General features: G+C 45.7%; 1 protein-coding gene across 3 annotated transcripts in view; it reads right to left on the reverse strand.

Annotated features, from left to right (window-relative positions):
- Positions 1 to 15,330, reverse strand: part of smg1 (SMG1 nonsense mediated mRNA decay associated PI3K related kinase) — a 61,364-nt gene that overhangs the window by 34,314 nt on the left and 11,720 nt on the right. For all 3 annotated transcript variants that reach the window (XM_039611148.1, XM_031734319.2, XM_039611147.1), the window contains exons 10-26: positions 14,877 to 15,050; positions 14,112 to 14,333; positions 13,618 to 13,719; positions 12,971 to 13,249; positions 11,654 to 11,784; positions 9,307 to 9,468; positions 9,030 to 9,148; positions 8,860 to 8,947; positions 8,593 to 8,694; positions 7,533 to 7,673; positions 7,057 to 7,283; positions 6,653 to 6,852; positions 6,029 to 6,190; positions 5,033 to 5,187; positions 4,791 to 4,924; positions 4,243 to 4,554; positions 3,809 to 3,950 (exon numbers count right to left, since the gene is read on the reverse strand). In XM_039611148.1, coding sequence (XP_039467082.1) covers positions 3,809 to 3,950; positions 4,243 to 4,554; positions 4,791 to 4,924; positions 5,033 to 5,187; positions 6,029 to 6,190; positions 6,653 to 6,852; positions 7,057 to 7,283; positions 7,533 to 7,673; positions 8,593 to 8,694; positions 8,860 to 8,947; positions 9,030 to 9,148; positions 9,307 to 9,468; positions 11,654 to 11,784; positions 12,971 to 13,249; positions 13,618 to 13,719; positions 14,112 to 14,333; positions 14,877 to 15,050 — 2,852 coding nt within the window. The remainder of the gene's footprint in view (positions 1 to 3,808; positions 3,951 to 4,242; positions 4,555 to 4,790; positions 4,925 to 5,032; positions 5,188 to 6,028; positions 6,191 to 6,652; positions 6,853 to 7,056; positions 7,284 to 7,532; positions 7,674 to 8,592; positions 8,695 to 8,859; positions 8,948 to 9,029; positions 9,149 to 9,306; positions 9,469 to 11,653; positions 11,785 to 12,970; positions 13,250 to 13,617; positions 13,720 to 14,111; positions 14,334 to 14,876; positions 15,051 to 15,330) is intronic.

Below are 15,330 nucleotides of genomic sequence, written 5' to 3' on the forward strand. Positions count from 1 at the left end.
GACCTAGATTGGCGTTGCATTGACAGATTTGCTATGACACTCAGGCAAAGAGATCAGCTGCTGTGAGAGGAAATTGGACAAGCCCGGTGCGCCTAAACAGAACCTTCCAGAACAGAGACACAACAGATCTGTGACAGAGGGTTGGTGCCCCGTCTGACAGACGCCCCAGTCCACAGGATCTTCAACTTCCTTCCCAACCTTGGGTGTGGAGGAAGTTCTGTTCAAAACAAGACTTTTGGTCGGACTCTAAACAATTCTGGCAAATTGTCAGGTGACTAAAAGCAATGCTCTACTCACACAGTGTAAATATAGTGTGGATGGGGTAATGCTGCCTTTAACTGGAGGCAGTGGAAGGAATACTTGGAGCAGACTCTGTGGATGAGGGAGACTGCTTGCTGATCATTAGGGGTGAGGTCAGTGAGGCAGTTAAACTACCAGTTTGTAGGTAGTTGGGCGGTTGGAGGTGGATGAAATCCTAAGTTCTTTAAGGTCCTGGATGCTGTAGGGCTGCCTTGGTTGACACGCCTCTGCAACACTGTGGTGATTCCATTGTCTGCAATAGGATCGACTTGTTCCCAGTGGCTACGGCTGCCCTCTGTCACGGATTCAGTTCATAATTTTTATTAAACTATGAACGGTTACTAAAGGGATCCAGCAGATCAGAGCACAAAGTCTCTCTTCATACAGATGACAAGTTGTTTATATCAGACCCTCGTTTGTTGTTGTTACTTTAAACATTTGGAGAAATATCTGTGTGGCGAGAATAAGGCACAGCGGGACCACAGATCACTTCTCACCACAACACACACCAACCCCTGAGTCCCCGTGTCTTAACACAGCAGACCACGCCCCACAACAATCTGGTTATAAAGTTAATATTCAAAAAGGTGAGTTAAGGCCCCGCCCCTCTGCATGCAAGGGACAAATTGGATCCAACTCTTTCAAGATTAGCCACAGAAAATCCAAGTATTTAGCTCTATGGGTAACACATGATTTTAAGGATCTCTACAAGTCCAATGATGAACGTCTGCTATCATCAGTGGTTCTTCTTCCTAAAGAAAGAGCCTCTTACTTTAGGAGGAAGAACTAACTCTATCAAGATGTGTGTACATCCTAAATTTCTTTAAGTGTCCCCATTTTTTTAAACAAAACCGTTGTTGTCCAGTCGTAATAGCCAGAAATCAACATTCATATAGAATAAAAAGCAGCCAAAGATACGTAAAAATGCATGTCACTTCCAAAATTCATATTATATATATTATCAGGTAGTAAATGTTAGAGTATTCCCTCCCCATCTCCAGCTGCCTCCCTCTTCCCGCTCCACCACAATCACCCACACATGCAGGGCCTTGGGGTAGGGGTGTGTCACCAGGGTGCAGAGGAGACATCCCCCCCCCTCTGTCCCCTTCTGGCTGCCTCCGCCTCAATTTTATCCCACAACTTAGACATTCACATTACTCACACTCTCATTACACATACATATAGGATCTTGGGGATGGGCACGCTACACGGATTCCAATCACCATCAGGGTGTACACCTCACCCCTGGCGTCGTTGCCCACCTCTCAATTTTAAATACACGTAGACATTGAGGGCTAGCAGGAGGGGCTATGCGCTTACCTGCTGCTCTGGCAGGTAGCTCCATGCCCTCCTGGGTTTTAAATGCACCTTAGAACACACATACATCAACACTACATATTAGCGGGTGGAGGGAGGTTTGAGTCTTCCCACACCCCGTTCTCTGCGGCCTGCTGGAGCGGGGGCTGGGAGGAGGAGTTGGCCGTCCGACTGGGGTCTGGAATGTGGGGCCTCCCTGCTGCTGCCGAGTCGGGGCAGTCTGCTTCTCCCACCGCAGGGAAAAGGGTAACACCACCTGGGTCTGGGCGCAGTTTCCCCTCCAGGGGCAAGGGTACCTAGACCCGGGGCTTAGAGTACGCTTGGGGAGTGTGATTGTGTGTACAGTGTCTCTCTATGTCTGTCTCCACGTTGGGTGAGTGTTGAGTAATTGTATATGAGAGCATGAGGGTGGGAATGGATGTTTGTATCTGTGTGTGCCTGTATGTCTGTGTCTATATGTCAGGTTGGGTATCAGACGCCACCTCTCTGGGGACATCTCAGGCCCTCCAAGGTTTGAGGCCCATCTCCCCCACCACTTCCCCTGCCGGTGGCAGACGCCCTCAGACATCGGTGCGTTGGTGGTTCTTTGTGTCCGGGGTGGGCGCCCAGGTACCCACCGGCTCACTCCTTGGCGGCTGCTTATCGGGGCCTGGAGCCTGGGGCTCGCTCGGGCCACTGGGATGGGGTGCCCTTGGCCTCTCGGCCTGGGGCTCGGTCACTCAGGCACAGCTGGCTGCCGGCGGAGCTCACGGGCACGTCACTGCAACCCCCTGGCTTCTGCTCGCGGCTGCTGAGTGACCCCTCATCTGGGACTCTCCTCAGCTCTTTCTGGGATAGCATGCTGGCTGCCCCTCTGTTGGTCTTCCTTGGTCTCTTGTGCTCTGAGGGCCTCTGGATGTCTGGAGTTTTGATCTCCTCCATACCTGCTTCATGCCCTGGAGGGACGGGCAGTGGCCCCCACACCCTCTAGCAGATCATTACATGAAGGAACCTTTTTTAAAACAAGCGTTCATGCTCACAGGTGTACACACGGGTGCTCACACACACAAACTACACCCTTTTTGGCTCCTACCTCAAAGCACACTGTGCGCTGTCGATCTTACGTGCTGCACAATAATGTTTAATATTTAGTATTTACTGTCATATTCCATATATCATTGTGATGTTGTTTATTACTCTCGTTTTCTTCTGCTTGCTTTCTTTTTCTTTCTCAACAGGTGATCCAGGTGATCGATATATATATTTTTTGTCTGCTTATTCTGTTGGTTTTGGTTTTGCCCTTTTTCCCGTCCCTCTTCTCAGCTGTTTTTCTTTCCCTCTTTCTTTCTCCCCTTTCTTTCCACCAGTCAAGTCTGTCCCGTATTCAGCAAGTGAAAATAAAATAAACAATAAAAAAAAAGAAAAAAAAAAAAAGTAAATGTTAGAGTATTAATATTATTGTACCAGGTGAAGAGGGATACCATCAGCCCCAGTTGGTAGGCACTGGAAGGAGCTTGAGTTGTGCACACCTCCCCTGTAGCCTCACTAGGTTCCAAACTACCCTTCAAACATCCAGTCTCAAACTGTGTACTCAACCCAGGTGTAATTCATATAGTTAAAACTTGGAATCAGTTTAGAAGAGCCTTTAATCTTACTTGGTTGTGGTTATCTGCACCATTAACAAAAAAAATGTTCTAACGTTTGATCTCTGGCTAAAATCTGGGATTCGATCACTCCACGTCTTATATATAGAAAACAACCTATACCTGCACACAGTGCACTGATAACATCCCAGAAACATTAGTGTAACACCTGTGTCCTTTCATAATAATATTTAGGTTGGTATTTATATCTCAATAATCATCTATTTATATTTTTATTTCTATGCTTGTCTTATATGGCTGCTCTGTTTTCTGTTGTATTTATGCTGCTATAACTCATTTCACTGTGGGATTAATAGCTTATTTAGTTCTCCAGATACAGCCATCAGAAAATGGAAGGCATTCATCAGAAAAGGCTTGAAACGCCCCAACTTTATCACAAAAATACTTTCTGAGCAAACTATGAACAATGGAAAGCTAAAGTGTGGCAGTTTTCCTATTAAGAAGGGTTTCATTACCCTAATGGGGTTTTTCCCCCTTGAAATCAGAGATGGTAAGGCTGGAAGCATTTGGTCATTTGACAACGAATGACCCATAAAAAATAAACTCACTCTGAGTTTGGTGCTGCTCTCTGATCCTGCTGTTCGCTGACTTTGGTCATTGCACTTACAGCGCTGCGAAGGAGCTGCACCTCGATAGCTCTCTGCAGCTCAGTTGGATCTGGACTCATTGAGGGCAGGAGCCTTTTCAGATCTAAACATGTGCACAAAACAAAGAGAGGGTTAGAAATACCAGCAGCCACCAGTTATACCTCTCAGCAGATGGATCCTATGGTATAAATCTGACTTTCAGAAAAGCTGACCTTGACGTCAAGGTCACTGAGATTCAAAATGTTCCAAGCCTTTTAGCAGATACCTCTGGTATTACTTTGAAAAGCCTACATTACATTCTGGGAACAAAATACATTGTACCAGTTTTCCTACAAATGCACAACTCAGTCACAATCCAGACATCTGTTAAGACTTGGGGTTGTAAGGACACTTACCAAGTTTGTCCTTACTGCCAGAAAGAGCGGTGTAATCCTCTCCAGGCAGCAGCTCCAGTTGAACCCCACATTCTGCTAGATCGCCCTCCTCAAAGTGACTCAAAGCATGGATGTAATTGAAATCTGTCTTCAGGTTGATGCTGACTGGATTGGTCGAGTTCTGTTTGAGGGTGCTGACAGTGGCCTGCCACTCCTTAACAGAAGCCCAGTCACAAAGTGCCACATAACACTGACAGGCTTTGTTGGCCAGAAAGTTTAGCACCTCTGGAGAGCACTCATTCGACTTCAGTAACACAGTCTTCCTGCTGTCACCTTTTGAAAATTACACCAAGCATCATAGCATCAGTGAAACTTAAAGATGAAAAAACAAAGAAAGCATCTGAAAAAACACATTTCTAAGAGTCAGGTGATCCACAGCCCACCTGCAGTGGCTGTGTGCCCCACAGCTGTGCTACAGGAACAGTTAGAAAGCTAGCTGAACTTAGCTGGTGCTAGGTGAACAAATAAACATGCTGAGATCTATGGGGACATGGATGTTTGCTAGTTACCATTGCTACAGTGTTTTGGACTGCTTGTGTTGCTGGAGAGTTTGAGCATGAAGGAGTCAGAGCCTTTGATGCTGCAGTCCATTCCTGTAACTGCAGACAGTTGGTCTTGATACTCCTGGGCTGCTTTCTCAAACCTGCATATACAAACATGTGCACAGCTGATTACAGGAATGAAACGAATCTATTACAAATGAGCATCTCAGTGAACCATGAGGATAATTGGTTAGCGTGCCAATCCTTACCGTCCCTCAGCCTGCAGCGCAACCGATGACAACCAGCCCATACTCTTTCCTGAAGTTGAGGCACTCCAACTTGCCAAGCCCTGGATGGCCTCGGGACAATGCAACTCCAACAGAGCCTCCACAAGCAACACCACGGGCACCTCCAGCTCTGGACCCTTTAAAGTCCACAAAAACACAGTTCACCCAGACAGATGATACTATTTATTACCACAGTATTTGTAGGATGGTCAAATGATACACCACCTAACGTAACACTGAGAATTTGCATAGACAAACAGAATTACTACAGCACTTATTCACAGCACTTCACTTGTTCCACATTTTGTCATGTTACAGCCTCTCGGCACACTCATTTTGGGGCAGTTTCTCCCGTTCTTCTATGAAGAACCTCTTGACCTCTAAATCACATTGGATGGGGAGTGTCGGTGCGCAGCCATTTTCACATCTGTTCAGTTCAGATCAAGTCTGAACTCTGGCTGGGACACTCTCTTGTTATCTTGGCTTGTGTCCCTTGGATTCTTGTCCTGTTGGAAGATGGTGTGGGATGGTATTGACCAGGTAATAAGCGGTGCCTGGTTTCCTCCAGACATGACCAAAGAGTCAGGTCAAAGAGTTCCTTTTGGTTAACTGTAGGCGGGCTGGCAGTTTAAGGTGTTAAATATGTAATTGTAACTCAAGAGCGCCACCTTAAAATCAGTAAAGTCTGTAATAGGAAATGATGTCATCAGCAAACAGGAAGCTAGTCAGTGAATTGAGGAGAAGGGTTGTGCAGCATGGTAACCTTAGCTAGTTAAATCCAGTGACTTACATCCTAAGCCTCTGACAGCACTGCAGCTGTGTACACACTTGTTTTATGTGCAATCCAAAATGGACTACATTCAGTGCTGATTACTGTAACATGACAAACAAGTGAAGTAATATGAATATTTTCACTGTATATACATTTCTACTACATCTAATACATAAATACATAGAGGATGCTCTACTAATACAGACCTGAGTGCCACTGTTTTTAATCTCTGCAAGCAGATCGAACCCATGGCGAATAGTTACTGCAGGCTGTCCAGACAGAAGACCAACTCTCATCAGCGCCAAGCGGATCCTCGTCAGCCAGTCCTGGCACGTCTGACGGTTCGTGTAGAAGAAAGTCCGAATTCCCTGAGAAGCGGAGAAAAAGGCATCCGTGATCATTTACACACAGGACTGATTATTAATAAAAAAGAATGCAGAATGGCAATCACAACATCACGTCTGCTACAGACAGCAAGACCTGTCAATCGATCCAAGACACCAAATCCCAGATAGAAAATAGCTGTTTCAATTTTATTGTGTGACATTATAGAGCAGGCTATATGTAAGGTTTAGCAGGTTCTATAGCACGATCTATCACCAATGACAATTACTCCCTGAGGACAAAAGATTAAAAATGCCCTTCATTCATTTTGTTTGCACTCATAAATTACTGATAAACTGTGACTCAGCACCTTTTTCCTTTATCACAAAATTCAAGGACACTTGTAATAATGATATAACTTTGAGGCTCTATCATCCCCTTTAGTATCAAAATGTTAAACTATTTAATTTTCAACCCCCAATGCAGTGGAGTTTGTCTTTGCGCACCTTTGGTGGAGCTGTCAGAGCATTAGCACAGCCCTCGTAGGCGTTGTACATGAGCTTCTCCAGGTTCTCCAGGTACTGAAGCAGCAAAGTGAGGCGGAGCTGATTTAAGTGGTGACCATCACTGTCACTTCCACTGCCCGCCCAAGCTCCCACATCCTGCTCGGGGTTCAGACTGTGTGCAGCCAAGCTCCGGATCATACCTGCAACAAGGCAGAGAAAATGGTTTGTGAAAACTGTAGATGAACTGTCCCAGTTTTATTCCTTTGACAGACGGCGTCTGTATGTATCTGAGAAAACCATTTCCACTTCCCGACTACAAAAAGCCTCTTCTGGAGGTTTCAAAAAAGATCTTGAAAGTAAATGATGCTTATTGTGAATGCAGTCACATGAGCTCTTCACTTTACCTTCAATGGTCTGGAAGGTATCCTGAGCTCGACCCAAAGGCGTTCGGAGTTTGGATAACACAGTGAACTGTGCAGCCTCCCAAACTGCCCACTGCCATAGCAACACCTCTGTTTTTAGCAGTGCCCGGGTCACCACATCTGGCTTGCTACCATCAGTACTTCCACGGCCACCCTGTTTCTCAAGGCGTTGGCAGCTGTAGTACAGGCGCTCCAGCCAGGAGTCCTTGCTGTGGATACAGGATATGATCATTTTTATTCATCACAAGTCATATCACCCATAAAACCAAGCATGCATCACAGATTTCCCTTACATTACACAGACCTGACATAAATCTCTCACTATAGTGGACTCAAAATCGTCATGATACACACATCTGTGTAAACCTATACACGACTACCAAAAATAAAAAATGCCCACGGGACTGTAAAACAAAAGACTTTCTGAGAGTTCTGTGCAGCTGTCACTGTGCCATTACCCTCCACGGTGCAGGACGCCATATAGGATGAAGCTAATAAGGTCACTGAAGTCCTGGGGGTGGAAAGTGCTGCTTGGAGCATGGCTCATGTGGTGGCGAATGGCCAGAGAGATCTTCCTCATTTCAGGATGGCTGTGGTTACTGTGAACAAGCAATATACACGCATATGTTGAGAACATGCATCCGATCTCCTGATGGGTCACAGCTGTGTTTCAAACAGTGGTCATCTAACACCAACTGTCCCCCAACTATGACACAGTGCTGACGAAAAGCGATGACATTTGTCAGTGTGCAGCTTGGATAGAGTCATAGATGACTGTACAGACTGCTCAGAAACTGAGCTGCCTTTCATACATTTAATCAAAACTATTTAATTTATTTGAAAAATGGCAGTCAGGCACAATGCAACAACCTGCACTCACTTTAGCTGTGTGACAGCTTTAGCCGAGCAGCTGGTTAATGAAGTGGGACCAGCCAGGCTGTAGTTAGACTCAACTCAAGGCTAAGTAATACTCTGTATAAGTAGTAGTAGTCTGTAGTTATTAACCTGGACCACTTTTATGATCATTCCCCCATTTAATGTTTCTACTTATTGTTCAGACTAGGTACAACCTAAGCTAATCATTAGCCAGGTCCACACAAGCCAAAGTAACAGCAGGTTTATTTACTGCCTTTCATTAAAGTGGAGCTCAGAGAGTTTAGGCTCGGTATAGCCAGGAGCCAACAGCTGCCATAGCACCAAATGCTTCATAGCTGGCCCAAGTCTGAACTTGGTGTTCTGTAGTGATCACAGAGATGGATATATTCTGCTGTAGGGCGAATACCACAGCTTTCATCACAAAGGCAAATTATCCAAAACATTTCATCCTACTGAGTATGAGCCGACGTCAGGAACAAGACTGTGGAGCTTGTTAGTGTATCAAAGCTGTGTCATGCTGCTATATTACACCAGAGCAATCGGAATGACATCCACTGTTAATAACAACACATTAACGATGTATATATCAAATCATGTGAATGAATCAAGTTTGTAGTGGTACAGCTGTGCAGCAAGTCTTACCTCAGAGCCACATCAAGAGGGATTGTCCTGAGAAGTTTACCATAAGCTTGCCTCACCCTCATGGCTGAGTGGACCAACTGCACTCTGCACACATCTGTACACCTAAGAGACCCCCAACCACAACACACACACACACACACACACACACACACACACACACACACACACACACACACAAGACACACACACAGAGGCTTTAACACAAGAGAACAAACATTAGGCATCACATGTTTCCATATACATGCAGGGCAGAAGCAAGCCGTTCACCTCTGCAGCAGCTCTGTAGACAGTGATGAAGAAAGGACCTGTATAGTGTGGCAGGTCTGGAGGCAGATACTCTGATCTTCATTCAGAGCTGTCCACAGAAAACAAGAACAGCATTAAACATGCTCAGTGATGAACCCTGTGTAAAGCACAATTCTGGAGTTTATTCTCACCGTTAGCCAGAATTCCTCTGCAGAACTTGTTGAAAGAGGGCAGGGAAAACAGGGGGCTGTAGGTGTCTGACTTCTTCATCAGCAGAGAGATCTCCTGAGCCCAGGTGAGAAGCAGTTTCCTAACAAACCAAGGCAAGGTTGTTATAATAACTGTATCCAAAATGCTTTATATGTTGAATCTGGTTTGATCTGTTGCTGTCGTCGTTAGACAGCTACTGAGGTATTTAGCTAAACAGTGAACATTTAGTGTTTGGTTAAAAATGGGGAGAGAGAGAACCTGGCCTCAGGGTAAAGATGCTCCCGGGACAGCAGACCTCCAAGAAGACTAAGCAGTGTGCTGAAATGCTTCTTAGTTGCCGTGGTTACAGTGCTGATGACAGCACCATCAAACAGAGAGGGAGAAGACGACGATAAGCTGGATGAGATGAAGTGATCGTGCCTGCACACAGAGACAGAAGAGGTCATCAGATCAGAGAAGCAGCCATAAAACAGAAACATCGAGAGACACTGTTACTTCAGTTTGGTCTGGGAGCCATTCAAACCCTCACACAACTCTATTTCCTCCACAATTTGTTGTTAGAGTTCACTCAAATAATCTTCAGTGACAAAAGACAAACTTGTTTGATTTTCTTCATTCAGCTACTTTTACAACACCACCCATAAAATATTAATCAGGTTTGGGTTTCCACTGCTGCTGTTAGAATGTCCCATGACAACCACTTGGACATCTGCTGCGTGTCCTGCAATGTGGGAACATTTCAACCCTTGAACTTGAAGGGTGGGCGTATAACGACACCGGCCCACCACAGGTGAAGCTCAAACTGTAGACGTCCACACCAAACCTGGATCACAGCCAAGAAGCCAGCCGGCCTGAGCAGGTAGGACCCTGCACCTGAGGGCCAGGCCACTTTAATGAGTTCATGTCTGTCTGGAAGCACCCAGAGATGCACAAGGAGACACTCGTACTAAGAAGGTGAGCAGAGTTCAAATCCAGCGAGGTTTCTAATTAGTTTGAAGAAGCAAAAAGAAGAAACAAAGCAAAAGCAGAAGCTGAGCCATTTCCAGATTTTTTTCCTTTCACTTCTTTTTCTGTGCGCCCTCTCAGTAGGATACATACACTGGTAATAATGGAGCTTGGATTTTCTCAAATGGCATTCTTCTGTAGCAACAATTTTTAGAACAGCCACATGGTTCAGATGATGCAGAGAGCTACAAAACAAAATGATCACCTGACTTAATGTTCCTTTTTCAGACAGACAAGTCAGTGGTTTTGGGGGCATTTTACTCCTCCTCCAGAAGACCTAACACTAGACCAACCAAGGGGATATTCTAATGAACAGTTATATCTATAACTGTTCAGGTGCCTCTGCACCACTACTGTCGAAGCCATCCCTCTGCCCAGGGAGAGCGCTGCAGAGCGGGACGCACGCTGGATGTAATCCGTGACAATTCTGACCGCGTTGAGGAGGGAAACAAAGAGATGTCATCGTGTCAGCGCAGCAGCAGCAGCACACTGGGCCGACGCTCCTGCTCATCATATGACAAACCATAGATGTCCAAGCTGATGCCCAACACAGCATCATCTTCCTGACCGTCAGCGTTCCTGCATGGTTCCAGCTCGTCTTCAGTTAACCCATCAACATATTCCATGTGGTCAGCCCAGCTAAATGCAGGGGCATCAACCAGACGCTCCTTGTGTTCAGGCTAGGACAAAGCTGGGGCCCCAGACTTGAAGAGGAGAGGGTCATGCCATGCGACAGCTGTCCGCCTCAGCACTTTCTCCACAAACGTCTCCCCGTCTTTCCAAGGTCGAGTGCCGGAGCTGCAGACAAAATGCACAGGCTTCGGGCTCCGTCAGTGCTCTCCTAGTGTGGACAATCCCCAGGCAGATGGGCAGACATCGTAGTGTTTGCTGTCATGCAAAGAGAAACTGCACCTCTGAGGACAGGGGTGAACAGGAGACTTCTGCTTTGCTCACTCTGCAGGCAGCCTACGCACTAACTGCACAGTGGAGGCTAACACCAACACGGGCAGTTAAGCCAACCTAACTAGCAGCAGTCCAACTCAGTGAGGTGAAGAGCGTAAGAACTGAGGGATGACTGTGATGAGAGGGGTATATGTGCAGGTGGACCCTTAAAGGCATGAACAAAGCTTTCTTCAGCCAGGACACGTGGGGGCGTGATATCTCATACTCATGTGTTGTACTGAGTGAATCGACTGAAAGGGAGCTTCAGGATTCTTCAGGATAGCGGCTCTTATTCAGCATTACTATGACGGTGAGTAGCAATCAGCAAAACAACAGGTGCAAAACTGCTTTCACTTATAATAACAGCAGTTACAGTTGGTGGTGGAAGATCTAGAAGGGAAGAATTTTGGTAAAAGGACTAACGGTGGCATCCTGTTACAGCGCCTAGCTTGAGAAAAGAACGACCCGTTCTTTCACAAGTGTGCATAAAGGCACACCGCATGTCTGCTTGATTTATACTCCCGTTGCAACTGGACTGAAAACCCCTAAATACAAAGATTAAGAGGGGTGCCCATCCCTTTTGTAGTCATGTCTGCATAACTGAGAATGCTGCAGTGGACAGCAGTGATTCTGTTCACAGTACATGTGGGTGTATTACCTGGTGCAGTGAGAGTACAGGGAGTAGAGTACAGCGTACTGGATAGCAGGGTAGTAGACAGCCAACTCAGAGTGGACCAGCATCAAATTGTGACTTAGAAGAGCGAAGACTGTCGGCGACAAGGCCCACATCTAGATATAACACACACACACACACACACACACACACACACACACACACACACACACACACACACACACACACACACACACACACACACAAAAACAGTAATGAACCAAAAGAGGATGCGGACACAGACCATGGACTGAATCTTGGGGCAGTGCAAACAGGTGAAATCTTAAAAACAAGTGAAACAATTGCACGAGCGCTGCTGATTGGCTGAGGAACAATAAAGTAGTCGTGGTAAACCCCTCTGGGCTTGTTGTGCCTGGACCTTGAAGTACAGTGTGTGTATGGGGAGTGTGATGGTGTGTTCCTGTGTGTCTCCATGTTGTGTGAGAGTATTTGTATGTATGTGTGCCTGAGGGTGGGAATGCATGCTTGTATGCTTGCATACTTCAGGTCAGGTCCTACACTCCACCTATCTTACAACATCTCAGGCTCCCCGTCCCTGCAGTGGTCCTCCTGGGGCTCTCATGCTCTGGGGGGCTTCTGGGGCCCGGGTCTCCTCCATGCCCGTTTCATGCCCTGGGGGCAGGGCTGTTATCTATGCATATATTGGTTGTTGCTGTGGTTTCCCTGCTGTGTTGTTTTCTTCAGCAGGTATTGAAGCAGACTCTCACTGTTGTTTCTTTCTCCCAGTCTCTCCCTCTCCTTCTGTTTAACTTTTTGCCCACTTTCTCTTTCTTTCTTCTTTTCCGTCTCCGGTCTAGTCTGTTATGATTTTGATAACTCAAAATAAAAATACTAATAAACTAAATAAATAAAATATGACTATCAAGTGGACCATTATGGCATTTGCTATAATGGTTCACCGGGGAAAGTAAATCTTTTGGGCATTTTCTGGCCTTCAGACAACAATTCTGATATATTGCTGGACAGACGGGCAAAAAATACACTGTTGGCCTCCTATCTGCAGTACTGGGACACATTGTGTTAATTTTGTGAGTGTGACAGAATGAAGCTGTGAGGAATACCAGTATGGCTGTCATGCAGACACTGAATGACGCAGGCTTAACAGACTGATGAACCCAGCAATGCTGCATGTCCCAACATGCCATACAGGAACATATCTTTAGATATATTAATGAGTGTAAAGTTAATATGAACCTTTTACCACACCAGTCACATCAAAGGAAGTACTGTGACATTGTTACAGTGCTCCTCTGTGATGTTTAACAATAGACAACGGCTCACCCCAATCAGAGAGTTCTTGGTGTTGCCAATGGTGGTAAAGGTGCTGAGGTTGAAGATGATGGTGAACTGGGCTTTTTCTGGCGGTAGGGTGAGGGGAGCAAAAGCAGGGTGCTGGATATTGGGGCAGAGGGTCCCTGGTTTCAGGGGACCCAGAGTCTCCATCAGGCTGTTGAGACCACACGCCATCTCCCCCAACACCATTTTATAAGCTGCCTCCAGTGTTGGGATGTTTTTCAGGCTCATCAGCGCCTGGTACACACCGTGTACAGCTGACATGACCTGTGCAGGGAGCACATGGACACAGATTACACTCATCAAAAGAAAAAATGTTCAAATTATTTTCACTCACCCAACCTACAAATGAGCCAAGAACACACTGGGCCTCCCCAAACACACTGAGTCTATACAACTGAACTTCATGCATGTTCCTGTTCTGATATATATAACATGTTTTTCTTGGTAAAATCTTAGCTTGTTTCTCAGGTGAAGGCCTTTTGCATTAGCGAGCCACTTGGGTTCAGTACGTTGCCCGAGGACATTTGGTATGCAGACTGGAGCGGCCTTGGATTGAGCCACCAGTGTATTAGATGTGCAAAATATATGTCAAGCCCATTAAGGTGGTACAGGAAGACTGAATAAAGCCAAACCTCTTTGTCTTGATGAAAGCGAAGCTTCAGCAGCTGGGAGTCTGGTGCCAACAGCTTCTCTACAAAGGACACGGGCAGCTTGGTGTTGACCTGGTCTACAATCTGAAAGGCAACACGACCTTCAATCAAAAGCTTTTCCTCACACAATGCTGAACAAGTCAAAGTCAGGCTTGCTAATTGTTTAGACCGTCACAGAATTTTCCACAAGTTGTAGCAGTTCCAGATTTCATTTTAATCAAAGGACCAAGAATGTGTGGGGGGTGGGGACAGGGGGCTGTTACAGGAAATCACAATGTTTAGTGCAGAAAGTGACAAAAACTTATCTGCAACACAGACTGTAAGAAAACTGGCTCATCACAATTATAATCATAACAGGTCAAACTACAGCATAAAATATCAGTGTAGGGTTCATTACACTTTGTCAATCAGGCTATGAGCATACAAATGAACACATCTTAGTCTATGAGTATATATAACCTGTTAGGTGACTGTACCAGAGTGAGGAGATTGAGCACTGCCAGGTTGTAGTCTGACCCACAGGCCTGGCAGCAGTCCAGCTGGTCTAGACCATAGGCAAGGACAGCATCCATCAGCTGCCCACAGGGCTCTACACTGGCCAGCAACACACCCACACACTCATTCCCTGCTGTGAGAACGGCCTCGGAGAACTGCACCTGCTTTGCCACAGTCACACAGGCCAGAACCCGGTTAAGAACCTTTGGAAAGATCAGGAAACAGAGAACAGTGAATAAAGTGATGAAGCTCAGACTTTGCACTCTCAGATTATAGTAAATGTTAACTGCCTTGCTACAGATCTGCATCTTTCTTTTAACGGTCAAATTCACACATGAGAATTTTATAACAATAAATGTGCAGGAAAAAAAGAATGAATCTAAATGTCCATAAACCTCAGTTACTCTGAGTTATGTAAAAAGAAGGTGAAATAAATTCTGATTTTCTACTTGTTGTGACTAAAATCAATATCTGTGTCAAATCTGTCATTATCCAACTACCACAGCACGTTGTGGTAGGACCGTCTTATTGATGAGCTGCTCCTCAGGCTTTCTTAGAACAAACTAAATATTACTGGAAAATAAGGCACTTTGGTAAATTTAGTGTATATTTAAGTACTTCATCAAAGGAAACGTGCTCCTTTTACCAACACATTTTAACAGTAAGGTATTTCCAAACTGCGATCCACATTTGTCAGTGAGTGCACTGCTCAGTGTGGGTTTGGTTCTCAGAGGTGCAGCTCTTACATCTGTGACATAGACTTCAGTAATGGGAGGTCCTCTGAAAGGGCTGAATCGCTCTCCGATGCTGCGGACCACTGTGCTGAAAACTCTCAGCAGAGCTGCCAACTTGGGCAGCGACACTGAGGGAGGGGGGATATCTTCATCGAGCACCTCTCCTGACACCACATGGCTCAGATCCTAAAGAGAGCAAAGAGTCAGCCAAAGCACGAGATATGTGATATTATTTAATTTTTATTATCTGGTGAGAGAATCCAATTTTATACCATCAAAGATCTTTGAGGGTTTCCAGTCTGAGCATAAACTGGACCCAAACACACTGGCTCCAGTTTGTTGTACATTTAAATAAAGCCTACTGAACGGTATAAGGTGCAGTGAAGTCTAGTGACTTAAATTTAGCTGATCTACAACAGACAGCCCATCAGGTCAGGACCGGAGCGAGACCTTTCCCCAGGGTCTG

The sequence above is a fragment of the Oreochromis aureus genome, linkage group 4 (genome assembly GCF_013358895.1).
Source record: "Oreochromis aureus strain Israel breed Guangdong linkage group 4, ZZ_aureus, whole genome shotgun sequence".
Lineage (NCBI taxonomy): Eukaryota > Metazoa > Chordata > Actinopteri > Cichliformes > Cichlidae > Oreochromis > Oreochromis aureus.